The sequence below is a fragment of the Perca fluviatilis genome, chromosome 21 (genome assembly GCF_010015445.1).
Source record: "Perca fluviatilis chromosome 21, GENO_Pfluv_1.0, whole genome shotgun sequence".
NCBI classification, from domain to species: domain Eukaryota; kingdom Metazoa; phylum Chordata; class Actinopteri; order Perciformes; family Percidae; genus Perca; species Perca fluviatilis.
In genome coordinates, this window is record NC_053132.1 from 16,168,914 (window position 1) to 16,196,769 (window position 27,856).

The 27,856-nt window shown below is 39.6% G+C and overlaps 3 protein-coding genes across 3 annotated transcripts; 1 reads left to right on the top strand and 2 right to left on the bottom strand.

Moving 5' to 3' along the window:
- Positions 1 to 1,696: 1,696 nt before the first annotated feature.
- On the bottom strand, positions 1,697 to 10,224 carry rundc3ab (RUN domain containing 3Ab). Its single transcript, XM_039788790.1, has 11 exons — positions 9,848 to 10,224; positions 6,681 to 6,796; positions 6,057 to 6,184; positions 5,421 to 5,506; positions 5,235 to 5,324; positions 5,056 to 5,136; positions 4,756 to 4,921; positions 4,439 to 4,596; positions 4,109 to 4,228; positions 3,120 to 3,220; positions 1,697 to 2,920 (listed from the first exon to the last, which is right to left on the bottom strand). Exons 1-11 carry the CDS (start codon positions 9,952 to 9,954, stop codon positions 2,778 to 2,780), a joined length of 1,296 nt encoding a protein of 431 aa, XP_039644724.1. The 5' UTR covers positions 9,955 to 10,224; the 3' UTR covers positions 1,697 to 2,777.
- Positions 10,225 to 12,908: 2,684 nt separating this feature from the next.
- pth3r (parathyroid hormone 3 receptor) lies at positions 12,909 to 25,466 on the bottom strand. Its single transcript, XM_039789117.1, is given in 15 exon segments — positions 12,909 to 14,786; positions 14,884 to 14,925; positions 15,767 to 15,908; positions 16,031 to 16,125; positions 16,256 to 16,322; positions 16,414 to 16,474; positions 16,571 to 16,724; positions 17,631 to 17,784; positions 17,903 to 17,997; positions 18,234 to 18,358; positions 18,552 to 18,578; positions 18,581 to 18,661; positions 21,031 to 21,136; positions 23,653 to 23,703; positions 25,109 to 25,466. Coding segments are annotated over 15 exon segments (2,001 nt in total). The 5' UTR covers positions 25,436 to 25,466; the 3' UTR covers positions 12,909 to 14,312.
- Positions 25,467 to 25,487: 21 nt separating this feature from the next.
- On the top strand, positions 25,488 to 27,721 carry LOC120551626 (translational activator of cytochrome c oxidase 1). The gene is made up of 5 exons (XM_039789124.1): positions 25,488 to 25,509; positions 25,615 to 25,721; positions 26,386 to 26,519; positions 26,996 to 27,158; positions 27,512 to 27,721. Exons 1-5 carry the CDS (start codon positions 25,488 to 25,490, stop codon positions 27,719 to 27,721), a joined length of 636 nt encoding a protein of 211 aa, XP_039645058.1.
- Positions 27,722 to 27,856: the final 135 nt, after the last annotated feature.

The following is a 27,856-nucleotide window of genomic DNA, read 5'->3' on the forward strand; positions in this document are numbered from 1 at the left end:
CCGGTATCTATTCATTTTACAGCCAGGCAGTTAATTGGACAGTATCTTGATCAGGAATGTGTCTCCGCCATAATGCATTTTCAAAGTTTACCAAAGACCTTTAGCTGCTGTTTGTTTAGCTCTGTGTATTTGTCTGTGTTAATTAATGAATGATCCTAACCTATGACCTCACATTAGCTATTTCAACCCCATATGAGGAAAGACGATGTCAAGCTTCACAAAGTTACGCTAAAAGGGGAGACATGAAAACAAAAAGTGACCTCAGCAGGGGAAGAGAGCGTGTGTTGGGTTTCTTGGACCTACAGTAAATAAATTGCTGTGAGGCCAGCTATTCATTTAGAGCAATTTTTATTTTGCATCCCAGTCTGTCGTTTTGTCTGTTTGGGTTAGTAATAAATTGACAAAGCAGTTTCTGAGTTGCCAAATGGCAACCAACATGACTTGCAGGAAAAGCATTGCTACTGTTAAATGTAAATGTGGAGGCAATTAATGAACAATATGTGTATGAACAAAAGTCTACAGACATGCTAACGGCTCTATGAGGCTGGACTTAGGCACAGCAGTGCTTTGCTAGCATCATCATGCTAACATGTTCACAACGACAACATGCAGATGTTTTGCAGGTGTAATCTTCACCGTGTTTTCCATCTTAGTTTAGTTTATTTTTTAATTAGCAAATGTTAGCATGCTAACATTTGCTAATTAAAAATAACACAAAGTACAACTGTGGCTGATGGAAATGTTATTAGTTACGGTATGCTGGTATATGAACATGAATCAAAGTCCTGAACAAATTGAAAATGTCATGGTTGTGCCATAGGAAAGGTACTGGGATCATTAAAGGTCCCATGGCATGAAAATTTCACTTTATGAGGTTTTTTAACATTAATATGCGTTCCCCCAGCCTGCCTGTGGTCCCCCAGTGGCTAGAAATGGTGATAGGTGTAAACCGAGCCCTGGGTATCCTGTTCTGCCTTTGAGAAAATGAGAGCTCAGATGGGCCGATCTGGAATCTTGCTCATAAGGAGCAAGGTTACCTCCCCTTTCTCTGCTTGGCCCACCCATGAGACAGAGACATCATGGCTTTCAAACGAGCAAAGTGGCAGTTGGTCAAGCCCCCGCCTCTGCTCCTCAGTAGCTACAGACACAGAAATGGCACATACTAAGGAAAGCTCATTGTGGGACTGGCTCTAGTGGCTGTAATTCTGCACCAAGGCTGAATTTCGGGAAAGAGACTTCAAATACAGTATTAGGGGATCACTAAGGTCTATATAAAAGCATCCAAAGAGCATCATGTCATGGGACCTTTAAAGTCAATAGGATACTGGGAACCTATACCGTACAAAATTGTATGCCAATCCATTTTTTAGATCTGGTAAAGTGAAAAGTTTGACCTACTGGAGGAAGAAAAGTCAGGGAAACATCAAGTCATTGAGATTCATCCTCTGGGGACAATACATATTGTTTTGCAGGTATTTGTATGGTTCAATCAAAGTTCAATCAAAACTGAAAGTGTCAATGGTGCTATTGGAAAAGGCAATATAATACACTACCTGGGGAACATGAATGTCTGTACAAAATTACATGGCAATACATCCAATAGTTGTTGAGATGTTTCAATCTGGACAAAAGTGGTGGATGGACAGATTGACCTTGTCATCTCTAGAGTGAAAAAACAAAAAACAAAATACACATCCATTGCATACCAGCATTTAATGTTTCAAAAAAAGGCAGTTTTATTGCAGTTTTAAATAACACAATGTATCCCAACTCTCAACACTGCATGAGATTGCAATTTACATGATGGTAAATGATACAAGTTTGTCACTCAATTAATACAAATATAAAAGAATAAAAAGAAACAAAAGAATAAAACCAAAAAATCTAATGACACACGCACATATACGTTGCACATTCACTATTTCTGTCCTGCTCAAATTACTCTATCAAACCAGGTTTGTAGAAAAAGACAATGGAAACACTCATTCTGCATAGTCACAATGCACTTTGCATTTGTATGCAAGATACTGTATATTATGTCTGTTTTTTTATGTTCACATTGTAGTGACTCTGCAAACCTTTGTAGCCTGACACTTCTTTTCTGTCACATACTAAGATCTGTATCTAACCTGATTGAACAAGGCCTAAACTGTCATAAAGCTGCTTCCGGTAATTTCCAAATAATCTTCATCATTAAACCCTCCGGCCACTTTAACTGAGCACATTACAAGCCTCTTTTCTTATCTCTCTTATAATAGCATAATATAATATGGCAAAACATTGTTTCTGTTCCTTAAAAGGTTATAACAGCTCATCCACCCTGCACTGCCGGTATTATGAAAGAGGGAGACTAAGACACACTGACAGACTGATAAGACACAGACAAATGTACAAGTACATACAGGACAACCCCACAGTGAGTTTTGATGAATGTGGCCAGTACAGTCATGAGGGTAATTGCACAAAATCAAGCATCATGACGTAAGAGAGGTCAAACTTGAACCAGTTGTTTGCATTCCAGGAGGTTTAATCATGGCAAGACAATAAAGACAGTGAAACTGCAGGAGGCCGTCGGGCAGTACAACAGCTATTCCTGCATCTTTGTCGGACAGTCCCAGACGGGGAGGCTACTCTTTCACAAATGCATAAAGGTAAAGGGACTCACGTAAGGGCCACAAAAGAGAGCATTTGTCCACCTACCAAAAGTAGTCTTTTTGTATTCATATTGAATTGTCTCAGTGCCAGTTAAGTGGTTGGCAGTGTTTCTTTGGTGCCCCCTAGCTGGGAGAGAGGGCAGGACTGTTCTCTGTACTGATGTTGACCAGGCACTCGCTGGACTTGAGGCTAGCCAGGGACTTGCAGCTCCGGAGGGAGGCCAAGGACCCACACAGGCCCATCATGGAGGGGGTGTAGTCCTTTTCTGAAGGGGTGGGACAGACATACAAAGGAAGTGTCAATTTTAGTGTATGTGTGTGTGTGTGTGTGTGTGTGTGTGTGTGTGTGTGTGTGTGTGTGTGTGTGTGTGTGTGTGTGTGTGTGTGTGTTTGTGTGCGTGCTTATGTGTGCTTACTCACTTATTATCTTACGAGCATACAGTGTGTAAGTGTGTAAAAAGTCACCTGTGCACCAGGCTCCTCCATTCTGTTTCCCCTCAGTCCTCTGGGTGTCTGAATCCAGGCTGATTTCGACTGACAGCAGCTCTGTGCTCGGGAAGCTCCTCCTACAGGTCAGCAGAAGGACAAATTAAAGAGTTACAGCGCTGAGTTTCCAGGCAGGCATGAAAATTGTTATTTTTTATTGATTGTAGTAAGGAATTGGCATCTATTACATTTCCAGAGTTGATTGTTGAATTAAAAGTATGCAAATATACTGTATATTTCTGATGTTTTGGTATGTGCTGTTATAGACCCTGGAGTATGCCATCGGAAAAATTATAGACATTTAAAGTTGTTATCATGCAATTGCAATTTTTTTCTGTCATTTTTCATGCAGAAATGCCAAACATCTGTTGGTTTAAGCTTCCAAAATGTTAGGATGAAATTTCTTTTTGTCATGAAATATAGTAAATTGAATATATTTGGGTTTTGGACTGTTTATCGTAATTTACAGTTTCTGTTTTGTAATTGCTTCAGTTTGAAGATGTGTTGATAAGCAGTGCCTTAATATAAAATGAAAGGCAACCCACAGAGCAGTGGTAGCAGCTCTGATTGGCCATGTAATGGGCAACACATAGTAGCATAATAGCTTTTTTTAAATTGATCAATATATTAATTCAAATATAGATCAATATAATGAATTGATATAATAACACAATAAAAGTCTATAATTATTCCGGTGGCACAAACTAGGCTCCACATGGTGATTAACAAATATTAGATTAAAAACATGCAAACATACTGTAAATAGGCATATGTATAGAATATACATATGTGATATGTGCAACATACTATATGTATGAGCAGCGCATGTAGTTAGTTAGTTCAAATTCGAACTTAGAGAAGCAGGAATTAGCCGCTTAGCACATATCCTCATCGATATAAAATATTCTCTCCTAAAGAAAACGCTTATTACCATGAAGACACAAAAATTTATCATCTACAACTAGAACCTGCGGAACAGCTTGACGTCCTCTTGGCTGTTGTATGGCTGGAGCGTCGGCCACTGGTTGATCAAAGGGATTGAAATGTTTTTTGCCAGGTGGTTGGAATCACATGGAATTAAGCTTGTCCTGACAAACATGACAATACAACACATTATTAAGAAGCAATCAAATCCAAGCCTGTGGTACAGACACATCAAAACCTTCAACTAAACCAATAAAAATGATAATTATATTCAATGGTTTTAAGGTTGGACAATTCAATTTAAACCCTGTTCAAATCTTGGCGAGGTACATGTGGGTAAAACCTGGACCCTCCCCTTTGTCTGCATCACTCACAGCTGCTCCTGAAGCTCCAGCACTATGTCCTCCAGTTCCTTCTTCTCCTGTGTGCTGTTGCTCTGTAGCTCTTCCAGACGTGCCTTTAGCCGCTTGTTCTCAGTTTCTGTGTTCTTCAGCTGGGACTCACGCAGGCGCACAAGCTCCTCCAGGTAACCCTGACAACGCACATCCACACTGACTGAAACCAAAAATCTACCCTTGGATACTCATGTTAGACACTTTCCATCTGAGAGAGAGAGAGGCTTTCTGTTCACAATTTCGTCAAAAGCAATACTATCCTTTGTATTTTCAAACACAAAAAGACGGCTGCCCACCTTCTGAGCATTGACGATCTTGAACCTCTGCTCCATCTTGCGACACTTTGTGCTCCAGCTCTCCTCGTCAGTGACCAGGGGGATGTATGGGTGGTCGGGGACGCTGTCGTCGCTTGTGCTGCTGTCAACACTCTGTCGATCGTCATCATCACTCAGGTAATCATAGCTACAACAGAAGCAGTCAAATGATTTATTTTCAAGCGCCCAGTATCTAATGTATTGTCATTCCAAGTATTTAAGACATGACGAGATTCAATTGACTTTGACAAAGCTTTTTCTTTACAGTGTCAGTGAACATACCTTTGTGTGAATTTCAAGTACGGTGTGTAGTCAATCACAGCAGATGATTTCCCATCCAAGGCCTCCCCTTTCAGACAGAAACTATGGAGGAGAAAGAACACACAGATAAAACAAGAAAACATGTAAAATCATCAGTTTCATGCGTAAAATATCACAGCATAAAGGTCAAGTCTCCTCACCTAAAGTCTATGGCTCCGAGACCTATGAGCATCCCTGTTAGCACCGTAGCTTCCTCTCTTAACACGATGGCTCCTTCTACATAGAACCTCCTAAAGCACAGAGACCAATACAAGCAGGTGGGAACACGGTTCTAGTAGGGATAGGGTGAAAACTATTGTATGGTGTATGTGTGTGGGGCCTCCAACCTGGTCGTTCTGCTATCCCTCAGCGCAGTAGCGATGTATTCAGACAGCCTCTTCTCCATCAGGGCGACTCTCATCCAGGCCCGGCCCTTAAGGAGTCACAAAAGGGTAAGAAATTAACTTAAATAGTCATCAATTTTTTTTAAATCTTCACACTCCTTACTGTATAATATAACATGAACCCATTTATACCATCATATATTTGCATTGCAAAAAAATTAATTGTCCTTTAATTGGGCACTTTCTATTACAATCTTTACAAAAAAGAAGGGTAAAGCTGCATACTCATAACTCTGATGCAGTTATTAATTTCAACTTATAAAGATCGACATTTCCGCAAACTGCCTTCTTTAGAATTTAAGTTCAACAGTGACCTGGCTGGCATTTATGCCAACAAAGACAGGTGTTTCAAATCAGGGCAATCGATTTTAAAGACCAATCTAAGGAAGGCCTTAAACAAAAACATATCCACATGTCAAGAAACCAACAAGCCCAACATATAGAAGGAAAATACAGGATTAAAGTCAAAATAGAAAAAAATAGAAAGTCATGTTTTTTCTGTTCCATCTTTCTAAAACAGATGTTCATTTCCCCCAGTTTTCTATTATGATTATTACTGTCAGTGTATATAGGACTTGCCTTGGCTCGTGAGGTGCTGATGTTCTCCATGCTCTCTATGCTGCTAATGCAGCTGTTGGGGACTTTAGCACAGGCCAGACGGACATAGTCCCAGTAACTTCTCTGACCATCAAACCAGCTGCCGGACCCTTGAAAGAAAGTGTAACACAAAATTGTTGGAGGCATTTACTTTGTTGATATGTTGAATATTGGTGTTGACATATAACGTGAAGGCCTATTTATTTCAGTGAACAGAGGCTGAAGTCTTGGGCCAACTACAATATGGGAGGAAACCCACAGTGTTCGACCAAAAAAATCTTGCAGCCATTGAAAATAGACGGAATTGTTTTTTGTTATATGCATCTGAATTTGCAACAGCAATGTTAGCCTTTTAGATATGATTTTTGTTTAAAAATTGAGAACAACTATTAATGAAGAGAGAGAAATTTAAATTGATTCTACTTAATGTTTAATCACTTCAAAATTAGTATGGAAACTTGTATTGTAAAAATCCATTATCAATAACAGCATTTGAACAACTTCAATATGCTTCTTTGCTTTGATGCCAGAATCCATTCAGTGTTTTTTGAGTTTCTTTAACTTGCAGTCAATCACAGACAATTTCACGGTGCAGTAGGTGATTACCTTTGAAACGGTGGCTGAGAATGTGTTCAAGTATGGCTGCGAAATTGATGAACTCCTCAGAGGAATCATCTATGGGCTCGGCTGTGTATTTCTCTAACAGCGTCTTTACTGAAAACCTTAGAGAGAGAGAGAGAGAGAGAGAGAGAGAGAGAGAGAGAGAGAGAGAGAGAGAGAGAGAGAGAGAGAAAAGAAATATAAGTTTTAAACAAAGAGTTTTGTAGCCAGCAATGAAGTCATCATGAGAATAGATTAGTCAGGGAACAGATTAATGGATAACTGCTTTCTTTGTTTCAGTTTACTGTAGGAGGAACACCTCATAGATCAAACTATAATTACACTTATAAAAAGAAATCACAGAAGTCCATGTAATGTGATGATGTATAACGAATTGAGTGAAACAAAGTCAATAATAATAAAACCTGTGAAATGGATCAAATCAAAGGCAACTGAATAGGGACCAATAGTTAAATACATTTATGTTAATCCCATATGATTGTTTGTTGATGTTTATTTCTGCATAGTCACACTGTAGGCTACAATCCATTTCCGGCTGAGTCACCCATTTACTGTCAGTTCTTATAATACATCCATGGGAAGATGTTTATGAAGAGCTTTCAGGAAGCTCTGACAACAAAATGTACTTACTTGTAAATGGACTGCTTGAATTTATAACTCTAGTCTGATCTGAACCTTCACGGTTGTAAGGATGCCTGTTCTTGTGATGCCCAATAAAGTAGATTTGTGGTATACATTGGGAAAACTATTTCAGCCAAATAACCAGGATAAACAGTTTGAAGAATATCAACTGTCAGGAGAAAATACTTGGCATAATTTGGTAAAAAAAAAGAAAGCAGAAATGAATGAAACTGTTGCGGCCTCAATCTTACATATTTATAAATTCACCATCCTAATGTCATTTCGATCAAAAATTGTCAGTTATGGTGGAAATTAAGTGGATTTTGGCTGATAAATCAAATCCTTGTCATGATCATCTAGTCCTCCTGCTATCCATGCTAACACAAAGTATGGAAGCATGCTACAATGACAATGCTAGATGTTCACCAGGTATCATATTTACCACGTTTACCATCTGAGTTCAGCACTAATTAGCACTAAACTAAGTACAGCTGAGGCTGAGTACAGAGCAACCGACATTGCCATTCCTAGATGGCTATAGCACGGCTAAATATAAAAAAAATATCTAATAGATTCTAGTGTAACAATGTATCTGCATAAATTTAGGGTTTAGTGTCAACTGGAGTGACATAATATAGCCTATACACCCAGACCCTATAAACCCACGTTTATTTTAGGCACCAATATCCTTCTGCTAAAATGACGACTCCAATGATTATTTTCCTGGAGACTAAATAATTCAGCAGGTCTATTTGCTGCAAGAACACCTGCCAAAGGCTATTTGTCCAGTGACAATGAGATATGCTGTGGGGTGACAGGGGCCTTATGGACTACACAAATCCTGGTCAATATGACCTCTGCAGTAAATGAGGAGATAAATTAATTCTGATTGGCATTGTTTGTGTTTTGCTGACTCTGGAATCACAGAGTTTAGCGGCCAAACATAAAAAAAATTTGTAAAACATCGCATCTTACAGTACACACGCTGTCAGTTTGCGTAATGCGTGTGTCCTTAAGACAATGCTTTTCCTAAAACAGGCCATTGAGGCAAGTGATTTCACTCCCCATTGTTCCAGAGGCAACAATGTCTCATTCAGCTACCCTGACTATGGCCAGATACTGGACAATAATTGGCTGACTATCCTCAAACCGAACACTATCCCCCATGTTTTCACTGTATTACAGACAGCAGGGACGGTACATGACCCAGATAAGCTTGTCAGTGGCTCAACAGAGGTGAAGTCTTGTTCACCTGTACCAGATATCTGAATGTGTGTGTGTGTGTGTGTGTGTGTGTGTGTGTGTGTGTGTGTGTGTGTGTGTGTGTGTGTGTGTGTGTGTGTGTGTGTGTGTTTGTGCGTGTGTGTGAGAGTGTTGTGTAGTGTTTGTACTCCAGTCACACAACTTAGGCTGATCCTGGCTCTTTAGCTACTAACCCTAAATGCTCCACTATGGTTACTAGCTAGTCACCAACAGCTACCTGAGCCTACAACACTATGAGCAGTGAGAGTGAACCAAAACAGTGAAGTTGCAGGCTGGAAAATCAAAACAATGAGCTGAAAGAAGCTAAAACTCTCCGTAGAGCTGAGAAGAACTGCAAAGTCTCTGTGGGTTCATCACTACGAGTGACCCCTTTCACATAACACATCATTTGATCCATTGTTATTACAGTATAAGAATATTGATGCTGCTAATAAGTGCAATAATGTAGGCTATAACTGGTGTTTGCATTTTAAATGCGTTTAAATGCGTCTTAACCTCAGACAGCATCGTGGATCCGACAGAAGTTTGATCTTTCTCAAGGCCTCCTCAGTAAGTTAGAGAATAAATGCATGTACACAGAGTTTGTTTTTGCATAGGTTTAGGCTACAGTAGGCCTACACTGTGTGGTTATAGCGTGCATGCATGTAGGCTTCAGTAGCCTATATTTAATTATGTATGTTTAAGGTTTAAGGTTCAGGTTTAAGCTCTGGCAAAGGACTTTAAGTGCAAACCTCCATCTAAAAAGGAGTCACAAAGTCCAATTTAATGTACAGGCCTACAACTGCCTCCCTGCCCTGAGTCCCTGGGGTGCCAGCTAGTCCTTGCCCCAGGAAGGTTGTCGTCATAGCAACCACGCCATTAACAAGAAGAAAACGAATCGTAATGACGAAGATGACACTGCTAAACTCACACAGCGAGGCCAGTCTGTCTTTGGATTTTTGGATTCGTATATGAAAAATTAATATTTGTAATGAAAGGTCGTTAATGCACATACAGGCTACGTGTCCGTACAGGCCCACTGTCGGTAGCTACAGAGTTCATAAGGACTTATTATGAGGATGACGAAAGCGTGCATGTCAAAATAGGCCTAGGCTATGTCTTATGCGTATGTAGGCTGCTATGGTAAGAATATAACGCCAGGACATTTGTTGTTATAAAACAGGTAAAATATAACCGCATGTCCACATAGCCTATAGGCTATTAATAAACAACATTTCGCCTCAATCCTCCACTCATATATCAGAGCACAGGCACTTAAACAAACTGACCTGCAGACGGTGATGAGGTTTTTTCGCTCCACCGCCACGTTCCGAACCGACACTTTTTTCGAGGCATCTCCCATTGCCATCGCTGCCTGCACACAGCCGGGCTCCATCCAGGAGGAAGCAGCCCTGAAATCAAAGGACCCCTCCCTGTCGGCCACCGGCCCTCCTCATTCACTACTGGACGCCGGAGAGGATGCTGCCTGCCCGCATCAGAGCCGCTGACAGCCGGCAGGGGTAGCCTACTCTGTCTTACGGCGGAGGATAGCCTAGGCCTACACAGTCTGAAACATCACCGGAACATGCAGTGTGTTGTTATTATTATTACTCTCAAGTACAGAGGACTGGATGACATCCGTGCTATCTCTCTCTCTCTCTCTCTCTCTCTCTCTCTCTCTCTCTCTCTCTCTCTCTCTCTTCTCCGCCTACTTTTTGACTTCATCATGACGTCACATGACCGGCTCTCATCATGCAGACATCATGAACATGACGAATCACCTCAGTGGTTTAACTGACATTAATACTTTTACAGCATTTTCCTGCTTTACAACATGGCCTTACCATTTTCATTGTGCATATAAGAACTTCAATATTATGCAAATGAAATATATTTGCAATAGGCTAATATCCAATATACATTGACATACATTCAGTCTTATAACCATGTGCTAAATTACGTGGAATTTATCTGGAATTTATCAAATATAAAAATTTAAAAAACCGTTTAAACCTTACTAGTAATTTATGACTTATTATATTCTTATTCGAACCCACAGAACTTTATTTTAGGTCTTGTTAACATCACAAAGTTTCCAAAGATACTAAATATGTCAGGCTGAATTTTGGGGAAATATTTCAGTTCAAATGAAATGGTGCAGCCATTAAAACATGGATCATTGTTAAACATCATATAGCTTCAATAAAGAGTTGAAACAAGGTGATACAGGACACATAATACTGTCAGACAGTATGGCATTAGATGGTTTCTTAAACTTTAAAGCTCCTTAAAAGGGGAATAAATGGAAAGTATATGTTATGTTAAGGAGTTTATTATAAATATAATGTATTTGCAGTATGTTGCAAAATATGGTTTCTGCTTTTATATAATGTAAAAAATATTTCTTAACATACAAAGACTTTTGTTAATTCTATATTTATCATATCTAAATATAAGATAATATGTGTTGTATGGTCATATGTTGGGAATAAAACATATTGCCCTGTATTGCATAATAAAGTGCTGCTCACTTTCCATATATTTCACTATTTTTATTTCTCATGATGTCTGTCTATATATTTCAATACACACTTTCTCTTTAAGGGACAATGAGCTTTTATTATAAAAAAAATGTCACCTTTTTGTACCTGTAAACATTGTTATTATATGTTATGACTGAAAGTTTAATTTCTTGTTCAATCATCTGATCATCTGGTTTATAGCACAATGAGAGTGATATCATCACCTCCAGCACCACCACAGTCATCAAGCTGGATCATTTCCTCCTGTAATTTCCGATCAGCCTCCCCTTCACTCCCCATTCGTTGCTGGGTGGGAGCTGTTCTTTTTTTTTTCTTTGTTCTTGTGGAGGAGCAATCACTCATGCATATCTGTGCCTGGTGCTCCATATGTTTGGATGTTTTCTGTTTTGACATCAGAGATGTTACATGTTTAACTGTAGTCTGTAATCTAAATTGAGAATCAGAGGTAATATGCAGAGACAACAATACCTCATGGTTTGGTTTCCATGAACAGAACATATTAATATTTAAAAGGTGATTTAGTTTTATTGCGTGATATATGTTGGTTTATGGGCTCAAATTTTGGATAACCTCATTTCTGATGAGTTTGGATTGGTGATTTTAAAAAGGACTAGGTGGAGAGATTAGATTCCCCCCCAAAAAAAAATTGCAATGTACTGTTATATACAGTATAAGAAGTTATGTTCGTGTCTGTTTGGCCACTGCAACTCTTGGTGTCTTACAGAAACCCAACAAAGATAAGCAAAGAAAACTATGTTCTAAGATTATTGTGCATTATTTTAATTTCTTACAACGACTTCATATGTGTTATTATGGAGTCAAAGCTACTACTACTACTACTACACTACTTCTCCCGGTGTGTTTATAGGGTCTTCATGGTCTGAAAGTTAAAAACAGTGCACACAGGCATGCAACCTATTGCTTGATAATTCGTTCCATTTCATTTGACTTCGCATGTAGCAAAGAAAAAAACAAACAGTAAGGACATGTAACTTGTAATGTTTTCATTTTTGCAACAGGGGGCAGAGCAGAGCTTTATAACTTTCCCAATAATTTAAAGGGGCAGTTTATTGTACTAGATACCATAGGTTGGGGACTCACAAGAGATAGATAGATAAGAAAGAAAGAAAGAAAGAAAGAAAGAAAGAAAGAAAGAAAGAAAGAAAGAAAGAAAGAAAGAAAGAAAGTTGCAGCAGCAGAGGCAAAGAGCAAATCACTTTGATAATACAAAACAAACAGTTATGTCATGGTGGTGTTTTCCAGTGGTTATATCTGGTATATTGTATGTAACAGTTATAAGTCATCTCCTTCCCAACTCTGCTGAGCTCACATCTTTCTCAGCTCATGTATTTCAGGACTTTAATCATACTAATTTTCTACAACCTGAACTTTATGCATAAATTGTACTAACAGAGACGGGGAAGAAAGCCTTCATGTTTTCTGCTCTGGCCACTTCTGGTCTGCAAAAGGAAATTAAATTGAGGAATCTGATATCTCTGCCAGAAGCCAAGACCATTGAAAACTCTATGCTAATGACTCCATTCTTAATTTAGCCTTATACTAGTATTATTATGGTCGCTATGATACTAAGTGATAACTGCTTGACAGGTGAATGTAATTTTGTGTTGGGGAATCAGTTTTGCAGTTTAGCTAGAATAAGGGGAGTTTTTTTTTTTCTTCTACTAGTGTCCCAGTACCACCTGTATGCTGTAGATGTGTGTGCTGACTTAGGCTTTGCCCTGAAATAACAAAGCCTTTTAGACATAGAACTTAGAAGTAGTAAGTAAATCAATTCCATTCAGTTTAGTTCAGCTTAATTTAATTCACTTTATTTAAACTCTCAAGGCATACTCTCAGAACATTGATTCAATTATCAGAGTTATCCTACACTGTACATATCTCTCTGAACACCTAAACAATCCTAAAATATTTACAGGTACATTTTCCGTTCTGTTTACATTGTGAATACTGGTGGCTTGTGCTGCAGGTTTTGTCACTCATGCTCGAGGTCTACAAACAGCTCAAGTGCCTCTTGCTCCGAGTAGAGGTCTGGGGGGTGAGTGTGAAATTCTGGAAGGTGTTGTGAGGGCGATCGGGGCAGAGGTTACACAGAGGAAGGGGTTGGAGTTTGGCCTGCGAGGGGCAAAAGGTTTGTGAATCAGCCCTTAGGGTCCTGTCAGAATGCTAAATAGGGCTGTGTAGACAACATGGACAACAACAACACAGGTTCAGAGAGACCTTACCTGTCTAGACATGCTGTCTGGACATTACTGACTGTTAGAAATAATCAAATGTGGACAGTTAGCTCGGTAAAGTAACTACTGGAGTAATGCTTCCTCCATCATAAATGTGTGGCTGATATGTGTGGAGGTCAACATTTAGAAATGGAAGAATTGCTACAGCAGATTCATAGACAGTGGTCGCACGCATGCACGCACGCACACACGCACGCACGCACGCACGCACTCAGACATCTGGTACACGTGAACAAGACTGCACCTCTATTGAGCCGCCAACAAGCTTATCTGGGTTGCACGGACGCATGCATGCACACATGCACGCGCGTGCACACACACACGCACGCACAAGTGCAGTTTCTTTCACATTGATTGATCAATTAATGTACACTGACAGAAATTAAATAGATCCACAAGAAATCCATCAGTTATGTATGACTATATTTAATCCTGATTTGGTACGTCATAATGAGTAAGGGCCTTCAGTGTCATTTTGTAAAAGAAAATGTGTTTTTGTTCCCTCATATTTTATGCGATGGAAATTTTATCCCATCCACTAAAACATCCAGAGAACCATACAACAATTGTTAACTAAACAATCCCCACACAAGCTCTGCTCAGAAGCTGTTCTGGTGTTTTTGATCATATCACAAGATCTTTCTCAGCAAACCGCTGTCATGGAATTGTAGGTGATTATTTATTTAAACACTTTAAGGACTCCTCGTCTATGTTGGCTTAAAAGTTGAGACTGAAAGTTATTTCTTAACCTTGGAAAAAGTGGACAAAACACAAGTAAGTTCTGTTTGGTCTAATGTCTAGTTTGGGAGGTCCTCAGTCTTGCACTACAACATAGAGGCTTGTAAAGATGACCCCTCTAGTCAGGTGAAGTCAGAAAAATTCATCCCTGTCATCTGTCTTAGTCTGCCTTGAGTCCAATACCTCATTTAAGCCCTTCTGTCAATTTATTAAAACAGTCACAAGATGGTCTCCAGCTCTTTCAGAGATAAGCAGCTGTCTGGATCTTCTGCTCCAGGGGTTTGTGCTGGAGATGCTCCATGACCTTTGGTGTTATGATTTATCTTGCTGGCTCTGGCATGCCTGGCAAAAACTCCAGACTCCGTCCCCCCGGGATTCCGCACAGCCGTCTCCTGTAGGGTGCCGGAGGTCACGTATCCAGGCAGGCTGGTTTGCAGGTGGAGAGAGCCGTGGCGTGGCTGCCTGACTCCTGACCCTCCACTGGGAGCTCCACCTGAGCCCACCACACCTCCAGTGAAGGAAAGAGCTCTGGGATTGGCAGCAGACAAGCTGACGCTGTGGGTGGTAGTGTGTGACATCATGCCGCCGTAGTAACAGCTGCCTCCCCCGCCGCTGCTGGTCATCCTGGCTTTCTGTTTGAGGTCCAGCACAAGGCTGCGTCTTAACCACGCCTTCTTTACCTCTGCCTGCACCTGAGAACAAGAAGTGGGACACAAACTGTTTTTTTTTTTTAGTTATCAGAGAGTACATCTGAGTTCAAACTTCAAAACTAAATGATGGCTTTATTACCTCTCCATTGCAGAAACAGTAGATACATGCCACAAAAAAGCCCTGTAAAGATGAAATTGAGTTTTTGTTCAAAAGAAGTACACCACATTTTTGTCAATGTATTACATCTAAATACTAAAAAAAGTAACCACTCTATTACCTAAAAGAATAATCAAAGCAATACTTTGATATTTTCCACAATATGCTTACTTGCTTTCTTGCCGAGAGTTAGATGAGAAGATTGATGCCACTCTTATATCTGTACGCTAAAAATAAAGCTACAGCCAGCAGACTGTTAGCGTAGCACAGCATTAAGAGTGGGAACAGGAGGAAACAGGCTGGCTCTTTCCAAAGTTAAAAAAACACTGTCTACTCTAAAGCTCACTTACTAATATATAATATCTCATTCATTAATAATTTCATATGTAAAAGGAAAGAGATGTAAAAATGACACATTGCTGCACAGTATTGATGCTAAGCTAAGCTAAGCTGCTGGCTGTAGCTTCATATTTATGGTACCGATATGAGAGTGGTATTAACCTTCTGATCTAACTCTCGGCAAGAAAGCAAATGTATTGTGTATATAAGTGTATTTCCCAAAATGTTAAACCATTGCTTTAAGTGTTTAAAATATATTATGATTACACATATTTGTTGAAATATAATAATATAACAATCAATTCTGGGATTTTCTTTAAACTTGAAAGTGAAAACCGAATCAAATGTGTTCAGAAAATGTAAAACTTAAATTAGCAGTTGTGTACAACCCAGAAACAATGACTGTATTTTGCACTTTTTTAAAATTTTTATTTTACCTTCATCATACAAGTTAATGATAATAGTAGTTTCATTTAACCCTTAGATCACATTATTTCTTGCAGAGTTCATAAATGTGTTTTCTGACCTGGGATGAATTGAAGAACATCTCATAATGCATTTGCACCTGCCACAGCAGCCCCGTGACTTCAGTGTAAGGAAGAGCCATGAACACCATGTAGTGAACTCCAAACAAGGGCATGAGGACTAATGTGGACTTGAGCAGCTTCCTGCAGATAAAGGGGCGTAAACATTCATGTAGTGAACTCACGTTTGTAAAAACTCTCTTTGTGAGGGATGGTAGCCTTTGAAAGATTTTCAAAGGAATTTTACAATAAGAGGAAAATATTACCGATATTGCTGCCGAGGGTCCAATTTACCAGTGTTTGTTTCCCATAGTTTAGAGGCTAGTACACGTATTATGTTGACGAAGAGGAGGAAATTCACCTGCAGGGGCAGAGGTGTACAGTAAGTCCAGGGTTTGTAATCAACCCAAGTGTCAAATGCCCTTTAATAGTATTCAAATATTTTTTTAAATCACCAATCCAAACTCAACAGGAAAATAATTTTTCCTTACAACAATGGCTGCCAGAATGGGAACTTGAAAGATCCACTTCAGGTTTCCAGCACTGATGTCCCAACATCTGAAAGCAGAGACAGAAGAGTTTTAAAGTGAGCATTTGTGATACAGGTGTTGTGTAAATATTAGACAGACGAACACAGCTCATGACTCACTGTGTGTCTGCCAGAGATGCTCGAGCACTGACCCAAACAGACACAAACACTGCTGGAACACCTGAGATGAGTGGGGAGAATTATTATTATTGTCAGAATTATTATTCACTGTTAGCTCTGTTTGTGACAGCATAGTATCAAGTCTGATGTAGCTTACCCCAGCCGATGATGGTGAGGGCCCATAGGTAGTTCTTGTCAGAGAGGAAGGCCATGAAGATGAGGCTGTGTAGGTACAGCCCCTCTACCAGGATCCAGTAATGATTGGTCGCCAGGAAATAAAAGAAGAGGGTAACAGCAACTTTACAGCCGGCCTGAGCACACAAAGCAGCACATAAAGGAAACATTCAAACAGGAGGACATAAAATAATGACAGGTATATATATATATATATATATATATATATATATATATATATATATACACATACGATTATGTATTGTCGTGTTTATTTTCCTATAGCAATAGTTTGACATTTAGGGAAATATGCTTATTTGCTTTCTTGCTGAGAGTTAGATGAGAACATTGATACAACTTTCATGTCTGTGCCATATAAATGAACCCTCAGCCGGTTACCTAAACTTAGCATAAAGAATGGAAAAAGAGGGAAACAGCTAGCCTGGCTCTGTCCAAACAAAACAAAATGCACCTTCCAGCAACTAAAGCTCAGCAATTACCACGTTATATTGAGTTTTTTTACAAAAAACGAAGTGTGAAGGGGCAATTTGCCTTTTCCAGGGGCAGGTCACAACCAGCAGAAACTCCAGGAAGTAACTGCTTCCTGTTGTCTTCACACTTCTGTGTAGCAACAGGCCGTGTTAATTAAACCTGTTACTTTTGGACAGAGCCAGGCTAGCTGTTTCTCTCTGTTTCTAGTCTTTATGCTAAGCTAAGCTAACAGCCTGCTGACTCCAGCTTCATATTTACCCTACAGATATGAGAGTGGTATAGTTTTTCTCATTTAACTCTGGGCAAGAAAGCAATTAAGTGTATTCTAAAATATCAAACTATTCCTTTTAAAACACATCATACTGTGTATCATCTGTCAGACTTATTAGACTACTTAGACACAAACATTATTTCATATACAAGGGCATGCGCTGGTATTGCATCCTAATGTTACTGTGCTGACAGCACACTGTGATGTTAAAACACTATGAAAAAATAAAAATAACACTATGTATGAATGGTAATAAATATAAAAAAAAAACATTGTTTACCATATGAGGCTTTGGTGCAGTGAACTCAGGCTCAGCCTCTCTGTCTTCAGATACGGAGTAGAGCACAGCGTCCTTCACAAAAATGCTGACTGCTCGACATATGAAGGAGGTGAAGAGGTGAATGTGGATGTAATTGCGTGTGCAGTGGAGACGCCTGAGAAGGTTATGGACAAATTTCAGTTGTATATCACTGGCGATGAAGATAGTTGACTATGAATGCTAATGCTTTTGAGGTGGATATGTAGTTCATGTTTTTTTTTTTAGGTTCTCACTTGAAATAGCAGAGGATGGAGACTGCCACCAACAGCGATGCTAGAGAAATGGAGTAGCCAACAGTGTAGATGAGATGGAGTCTCTCAAACACCTTCTGAAGCAAAACGAAAACATACTTAGATTGTACAGCTGCAAAAGAGTTTGGTCACCAGAAAAACACCAGGACAGCATGGTGAAGCTGAACATAGAGTTTAAACAACAGTATTCTGCAAACACCAAATGAACATATCTTACATGACAGAATCTATATATATATATATATATATAGCACACACACACACACACACACACTGTCTGTATACACATCAAAACAAATGAACATGCACGTACCACTTCTTGGCTCCTGTGGTTGGACGTCAAGTAGGTGGTGCACTCACTGTAGTTAGCCCAAGTGCGGTTGATACTGGGCACCTGATCCCAGTTCCCTGACGCGTCACACTGGCGGTAGGCTCGCCCTGGGTTACAGAAGTGCAGGAGACACAGACACAACATTAGCACAACAGGCTGTGAGACAATAGTGTAATTTGTAATTCACATACCCATGTTTGTATTCAAAGAAAGCCTCCATAAGACTACACACTTAGACCACAGATCAGGACAAAGCTGCTCTATGATTTCTGCACGTTAGTGTGTTTTGAGCTCTAATACCTCTGTGGTTGAAGTCGTAGATGTACTCGGACACAGCACTGACACCAGCTGACCCGCTGTACTCCGTGGCCAGCAGATGATCCCATCCCACTCGGGGATACAGTCACCTTCTTCACAAATAATGGGAAACAGCTGTTAGCTATTTGAAGCTTTAAATGGACTGTTTTTAGTTTGACGTTTTCTAATACACCAGTGTAAAAATACTCAACTACAAGTAAAAGTCCTGCATTCAAATGTTTACTTATGTAAACCTAAGCAGCAAAATATAGAAAGAAATTATCAACAGTGGAGGTACTTACTATGCATGTTGACCCCTTTGAAAGGGTCATATTATCATATAATATATGAGGCTGGATTTTTACTGACACATTATTGTGTAAGCAGCATTTTAATGTTATTATTAGTGAAGGTATAGCTACATTTAACCAATTTAGATACTGTTGGGTAGTTTAATCTGTAATAATGCATCATGTCTTATCATAACATATGTTTGGGATGAAAACTTTATTCTGAAATGTAACAATGAGCTGTCAGTTAACAGTAGTGCAGTAAAAGGTAAAATATTCCCCCCTGATATGTAGTGGAAGTGAAATAAAGTAGCATAAAATGGAAATACTCCTGTAAAGTACCTCGAAATTGTACTTAAGTACAGAACTTGAGTAAAAATACTGTAAGGTTCTACCTCTGAATCCTACATTAACATGACTAGCAATTAAAATCAGTTTGAATGGTTGTGCTTGAAGAAAATAGAACATTACAAGTTTAATGGTTTCCTATAATATATACTGTATGATCCCGATCTTTTAATCATATTATAATATGTTGTATGATATCTGTGGACAGGAGTGTCAGTGTGGATCTGCTGTTCCCTGTGCCTCTCTTCTACCTGCCTAGTGTTCAGACTGGGGCTCCATTTTATATAATTCCTCTCCAAATAGATCAGTGAAGCCATTCATCATCAGATTCTGTGTCATGTGAATGAAAAATGCCCCGCTACTGCCTGCACCTAAATTCAACTCATCACTGAGATACTGCTCAGCAGGATATTGGATATAGGATATCTGATCCTAAATAAAAAAAAGAATGTAATAGATACGGTTTCTGATTGTATATTTGGGCATGCACTACTCATGTGTTTTTTGTTGTTGCCTGGACTGTAGGACCAGCCCTACAACCCCAAAACTCTGATCCCTCCGTGACTGAGTGATGAAGTTCCACCATTGGTCTGGAGTGTAATGACGTAAGTGTTGGTGTTTACCATTGGCCATTGCCCTTTTAAACTGTACTGGCACAACACAGGCCATGCATGTGCGTGTGTGTGCGTGCGCGCGTGTGCGTGTGCGCGCGCGTGTGCTCTCTATTCAAACACAAATGTGTGCAACAAGTAGGCCTATGTAATGTTGAATAAAACAATCACAAACAGCCATGACACAAGGCTATTTCTAAATAAATATAGTGGATGGGCCGGTTTTGATATTTCATCATGTAAAAATCGGGGGAATTGGAACTCCAGGAGAACAGCAGCTGGAGGGGCAGGAAAATCTAAGGGTTGGCAAGCAGGGGATGCATAGTCCAAAATATAGTATGTCTTCTATATAGATTGAAATAAATTATCAATGTGTTTTCTTGCATGATTTGCTCGTTTAGCAAATAGACGATTGGTTGCATAACCGCACAATTGCTAACATGGGCGCTGAAAGGAAGCGCAACAGCGTTTCAGCGGCGGTGAAGGATAAACTGCTCAAATAACAAAATGGAGCAGGCCTCACATTATGAAGAAATAAGACATCATCTTTAAGATAGAGCCATCTGGAAGTAGGGCAACAAAACAATACCAGTGGAACTTAAGTTTCACTCAGAAACTAAATGTTGTTTGTAGAGTGGCAACAGTAATGTTTACAAAAGAAGAGTCATTATATAAACTCATACTGAGTGGAGTTTAGAAAGAATGAAGATTCCATAGATGCATTTGTCACAGACATCAGTCAGTATCAGTTACCATCCTGTCCTTTGTTCTGTATACTAAGTTTTCAACCTAGACATGTTATAATAAAACTGGATATGATTGGACCTTACTCCCCTAATAGGGAGAGATTTTGAATATTTTGAAAGGGGAAAAAACTCTCTGACTAAGTTGGCGTACTCAACATATTCCCAGTGTTGACTTGAAGTGAAGGTTTAAATGTGATTTAATTTGATTTGATTAAACTCATAAACCTAATTCAATAAAAACCCTGCCGTTTCTATTCAGTTTATTGTACACTTTTAGGGGTTAGCTAACATTTTCCTTGCAGAGTCAGATTTTTAAACATTATAAGGAGGTTCAATGTTTTGACACAACAAATAAGACACAGAGCTGATGACTTCCACCCGCTGGGATCAAACTTCTGACCTTCTGATGACAGGATCACTAAGCAAAACTGAGCACTGCCCTGTCCCTACTTTTAATGAATAAAATGATCAAAGGCAGCAGACAAACCTTTAACCAGGGACATTTGTGCCTGGATGTTCCTCTCACACTTGGCGTGAGCACCAATCACAACGTAGATCTGCTCATCTCGTGAGATGACATCATCAGAGTCTATCTGCAGAAGATGGATAAGAGAGAGATGAGATATTGTTAAGACAAGCATGCAAGAAATGCAATATAATGTTAAACAAGCAAGTTCTCTTATTGTATATGGCATGAAATACACAGTTAATTTAGTTAAAACTGCATTACAAAACTGCTACTTGATATAAATCTATACCTATTTGCATGATTGTAAGCTATGATGTAAACTAGGTCATAGATGGCATGATCCTTTAAGGAAGACCTGATTTACCCAAGCATGCATTGGCCATTAATGTATATGATTGGGTTGCTTAGTATTTGCTTAAGAGCAACTTCAGCTCATCTGAGAATCTACCATTCTTGCAGTTATATATCTTTAAAGATACCCAAAGACTTTGAAAGTTTCCTAATACATGTCTCTCTGAAGTGTCTTTCCAGCTAGGGCGATCTGGCGACCGCAAACCCTTCCAAAGATCTGATGTGCTGCCTCCAGGTGTTGTGAAATAGTTGTGTTAGGGTGTGGTATGTCATGATCCCTCGCCAACCCCTTTTTTCTCCAGCGGCGGGGCTGCCGCTGGCCACATGGGCGTCTTGTCTTCAGGACACACAAGCAGCTTTGTGTTCCCGGGTACATTTCGCAACAGAACAGCAAAACTAGCAACTAGAGAACTCACATGAGAATTGTTTGACCGACAGAAGAGGACAGCGGGAGACATGATTAGGCAGAAAGATACAAAGAAAGAGAAACAAACAATAAAAGTTGGTAAAGAAGTAATAAAAAAGGGCCTTTTAGTACTTTTTTTATTTAAGTTTAAATTTTTACAACAGGTGACACATAGCACAGGTCGTGGTGAACAAGGTGTGTCATTTCCCTACAAGTCCCATACCCACCCACACTTCTGTACTTACTTAAGTAGAATTTCAAATGTGGGAGTTTTTGTTGTATTTTTTCCATTATTGTACTGGTACTTTTACTTAAGTAAAGGATCTGAGTACTTCTTTCACCACTGCTTTGTCTTACTGAAAGAAGAAAACTTCTCACTCTTGTTATACAGACTGAAACCCAACTGGAACCGTTCATGTCGATGAATATGTGATAAATAACATTCTTGGCATAAGCCATTAAAATAAACCGCCAATGGGGGAACAGTGGTTCTAGTATTGTAGCACTCAGAATGCTAAACAGCTATCATTCCCTACAGTGATTTATTTTGGGAGAGGACTCTAAGACAAAGTCAATACAGACACAATTACATATTCAAGTTGTATGTCTAAACAAAGCCTGTGTCTCAACAAAACATTCTAATAATTCAATACATGCAAGTCAATAAGGAGAAGTCATTCACTTTTCTTTGCACAGGAGTGTTTTTTGCTGATGGACTGGGAGTGTTAGCAAAACAACCAGGCTTAGACATCCCCTCGCCTTTGTGTCATAATTGAATTTGCTCACTCAGTCCTTTGCCTCATATAAATTGATTTTCGGACTGAATAAGCAGGAGGCTGTAAGTCTGCCTGAGTTCGACACTCAGGATCGACCAGGGGGCGATGAAGAGATGGGGCTCAGAAGTGACGGTGGTGAGCTGCAGGGGGATCGTGCTTCAGTGGATGAAAGGTTAAAGAGGTCAAAGCGGATGGAGGTCTTGTGAGGTAAAGCAGACAATTTGGGATGGTGAAGATTGAGGGCTCTTTGATGTGTGTGTGTGTGTGTGTGTGTGTGTGTGTGTGTGTGTGTGTGTGTGTGTGTGTGTGTGTGTGTGTGTGTGTGTGTGTGTGTGTGTGTGTGTGTGGTTGCCTTTACAATCTCCTACTTTTTTCGAAGTAATTTTCCTATTTGGACTTAAGATTTTTCAAGCAAATTTGCTAAATATCCTATAATTTCTTAGCTTTTGTGTTGTTAATAATTAGTTATTTAGATGCTGTTCTTTTTATGAAGGATTTGTGCTACAAAGAACCCAATCAAAGTAATGCCATATCACTTCATTTAAATAAAAAGAATAACCACTGACACTGAATGGCTGGTACATATCCCTGGACCACGAGATAAATCTATGTCCAAAATTCAAAGGATCAAAGAGAGTCACAGATACATGAAATTTTCTATATTTGGCCCAAAGTGCAGCAGTGTGGGAGTATTATTTCTGACTCAGTGTCATGTTATAGTGTAAGATATGATGTTACTGTGTGAAAAGCTTAAATTTAAAAAGCATCCACTGATAAGTTTATACACTGGCCTAAGAAACTGAGCTGAAAATTTCCCATAAATATAAGATTCTTTTTTTTTTTAATCATCAATCAAATAAGATTCACTAGAACTTATGATTGCACAAATTATAAAATGTAAAAATACAAAGTGTTGTAATGTGTTGCTAATATTTAGTATACTTTAAGAGACTACAAGTAAAGCAGAAACAGCCTCAGAGAAATCTACAACATTTTTAGATAAAACAATTTATAAAAGGAAAATAATAGTGTTAACCCATTCAATCAATTAAGTAATCAATAACTCAATCACCCAAACACTCTACAGGAAAAGTAGAGTACACTTACCAGTGCAGTCACTATTATGACACTGTGGAAAAGAGCCAAGGCACCAGTTCCCTGTGCAGACAACATAACTTATTTTTAACTGTCAATTCAAACAGGATGTTCAATTAACATCAGATCATCTTATCCTCCTCGGGTAGCACTTAAGGAACTCATATCCCAAAGTCAAGGACTTCTTCTCTGGTGTCCCATCAGTCCTCCTTGTGTTTTTGTTCCATCGGTCAATAAGAAAAACTTCCTTTTAGGATTTTCTTGAGCTGTTAAAAAGTGTCTCCTCTCTCCAGACTTCTCCTTGAGGCTCAGTGGACATCAGTAATCAGGTTTGAGAGATCATGTAGAAGTCAGTGAGAAGACAGAGAGGACAACTGTGGCCGAAATCTCCTCCTTTTACTTTGTCTATCAGAGATGGGTTGGCCTTGATTGGCTGTGGCTTCCATCTCACTTAACTGTTTGTGCTCCTCTGCTGTGGTCATCGTCTCTGCCATCCTGTTTGCGTATTGGTTTGCTGTCTTTTTCACTTGTCTCCCTCGAGACAAAGTAATCTTAGCTTTTACCACCCAATTACACATATATTGGTCACACATATATTTTTCCGAAATTCAGTACATACAGTTCCTGTTTTTGAATCCTGGACAAGAGACTGGATCCTAGGCCTATTATTACTATGTCCCATCATCATAAATAGAATCAGTATGATTTAGACAACATTTGTCCCATGCCAAAAGACAACATATCTTTTCCAGTTCCCACGTTGGGACTCTCTAAGGGGCACTGATACAGAACAGACTCACACTGCCTACCTCCCTGACACTAGCAGATATAATGAATACACAATCATATGGGACAAATGAATAATAGTTTGGCTTGTGTTGCTATTATTTTTGGGATCAGTTGTTGAACATGCGTGCTGATATTCTGCAGTGGTTCCTAATCTCAACCAGAACCACCCAGGGGTCCAAGAGATTTTAGGTTCCCATGGTTCAGGATTTATTACATATTTCCTCATTGAGTACAACTTACAAATAATGGGGATTTTTTAAACTATAGGGAGGATGTGTATGAGCATAAATACACATTGTAAAAAAATGTATAAGATAAATTAAATTCTTATGTATGATAATTAATACTGTAATCACTATATTAATTAGATTATTGCTGCCTATGAATTACTATTATACTATTACATTAATTAAAACATTACTTATAACATTGATAAAACTAACAATTTAAGAATAAAGAATGTCTTTACAATATATTTTTACGTTTTCAATATGCTTTTTGGGGCTTTTAGTTTGAAGGGCCGATTTCTGACGTCGCAACCAGGAAGTACCGGTTTCACAACAAGGACAGCAGCAGCTGCGTGTTCTCCTGACTTGTCAAAATTGTACGTTTGAAAACTTTCATTCATTTATCGATATGCAAATTACTGTTTGGTTTTTGTTTAAGTTAAAGGACTCACCTGCAGACGGAGGCTCACAGTTTGGCTGTTGAGACCAGTCTTTGCTCCACATGTACAGCAGGTTACTGTAACACTAACGTTACATGAATTAACACTGTGTGTATGTGTGAAGGGCATGGCGGGGGCGGCGGTGCTGAAGGCTCTCTGGACCCTGCGCCCCCGGACACTGGCCGCGACCTCAGGCAGGTTCCCAGCCCCGCTGGAGTGCTTCCTTCCGCCGGCTTCATGTGTGTTGTACCCGCCGTGGAGGAGCTCTCCTGTCAGGACGCTGCAGCTTTGCTCCGCCTTATGTGCCGGACACAACAAGTGGTCAAAGGTGAAACACATTAAGGGACCTAAAGATGAAGCGAGGGGCAGGATGTTCATGAAATTTGGTATGATGATAAAGATAGCTGTGAAAGGTGAGATTAAATAACGGGCTGAAAGACAAGAAACCAGATTTCCAGTTACAGTTGGAGTGTTTTCTTGTCTGCTGTAGTTAATCCCAATGTTTATTTCATCTGCAGAAGGTGGATCTAACCCAGACATGAATATAAACTTAGCCCACATACTGGAGCAGTGCAGAAGCAAGAACATGCCTAAAGCATCAGTAGAGGCCGCAATCAAGAGTGCGGTAGGTCGATACACACACTGACACATACTGGGGTGGGAATCAGAGGCCTCACGATACGATATAATCGCGATATACAATATTAATGCGATTTTAAACATATTGCGATATTCTGCGATATACTGCAATGTATTACCTTTTTTCCAAATGTTTCCTTATTTCAAATGTTAACATCTGTTTTATCTAAAAATATAAATGTATCCGTTTGTTCATCTCTCTTCAATTTTATTGCTGCAAAATGGGATTGTCAAGCAAACAAACTGACCAACACATATATATATATATTGATAGATCGATACTTGGCTTCTGTGTATCAATACAGTATTGCCACGGAAAATATTGCGGTATTATGCTGTATCGATCCCCCCACCCCTAAAAAATAGGTGAAAAATGAATGAAAAAAACAACAAGATAATGTGTCCGAGTAAGATGTTGAGCAACCACAAGACATCTGAACCGCTTAAATGCTCCTTGGCATAGATTCTCTGTAAATCTTCTGGAGGGATGAACCCCCAAAATATTCCCTCATTTGTCATCTGTCTGTACATGGAGTAGGTCTATAGATTACCCTTTGACTTCAGCAGTACATAACATGATAACAATGGTATAGTGCTGGTATAATACGCTGCAAGAGAAACTCATTCATGTCTTTCTCTTGGCTCTACAGGAAAAGGCCAAACCAGCGTCCCAGCACATGTTTGAAGCCCGGGGGCCCGGCGGGTGTCTGCTGCTCATTGAGGTCCTGACTGACAACAACTCACGCAGCCACCAGGAAATCAAACGCCTGCTTAACAAGAATGGGTCAGGACCATCTTCCTATGATCTTACTCGGCTGTGACTGTATAGCTGAAACACTCAAACAGATATTTCATGCGCTTTCACCACACCACTGATGGTTAATCCATTGTGTTAACCTGATCTGTTTGACACTGAAGTGCAACAGGCCAGGAGTATTGTACACAGATCAGATATACAGGACAATGTAGGGGAATAATGCAGTAACTACACACAATGCATGGTTATCATGGTGTACTGGTAATGATGGCAGTAGCCACTAGATGTCCCTGTACAAACACATTTGGCTTGGCTAAGAAGCTGCTGGCACAGATGCAAACAATTTATGAAAAATAGGAAAACGGACAGCTAAAATACAGTAGACATGAATAAAAACCTAATGCAAATAAAAACCCATATGTGGTTTATGTATTTAAACAGATAACAGTTTTAATATATGATTATGTTGTCTCACAGAGGTGTAATTCTGTACTCACCCACAGAGGGATGCTGTCAGAAGGAGCCCGTCACAACTTCAACAGGAGGGGGGTGGTGGTGGTGCCGGGCCAGAACGTCTCGACGGAGAGAGCTCTGGAGCTGGCCATCGAGGCGGGAGCCGAAGATGTCCAAGAGACCGAGGATGAGGAGGAGCAGCCCCTGCTGCAGGTCAGACATGGAGAGCCATGTTGTCTGAGGAGAGCAGTACAGACGTATCAGGAACCCTGTCCCTACTGTAGATGACCAATAAATCCTTTCAGGCATTTATTAAGAAAGAAATTGCCAAACATGTGTTTTCTCTGTTTTACATCATTTTAAATTGTATTTCTATCTTGGGTTTTGGACTGTTGATTGGACCAAACAACCAATGTAATCGTAACCTTGGATTTTAGGAAACTATTATGGATTTCACTATTTTTTTTTCATAGACTTAACGATTAATGGAGAACAGCTTTAATGACAATGAAAATAATAATAAGTCGCTGTTTAACTAATGGTTTGATCTGCTTCTCTCTCCTCAGTTTATGTGTGACATGACGGACGTGAGAAAGGTGCGTGGCTCATTGGAGGAGCTGGGAATGCAGATTACGTCTGCTGGGTTGGAGTTTGTTCCCCGCGCCCTCTCGTCTCTGGACCAGGACCAGCTGGACGCTGCTTCAACGCTACTAGAAGCCCTCAACGACTGTCCAGACGTAGTTCGTATCTGGGACAACATCCAGGCTGACAGCTGAGCACTCCTCCTGGACACTTGATAGACACTGAATATCTCACAGGTGGAATACTTAATTTCACAGAGAAAGGATACATGTAATGCTTGTCAAAATACCTCATACTGCTTACCATTATCATTATGAAAATATGAGTGT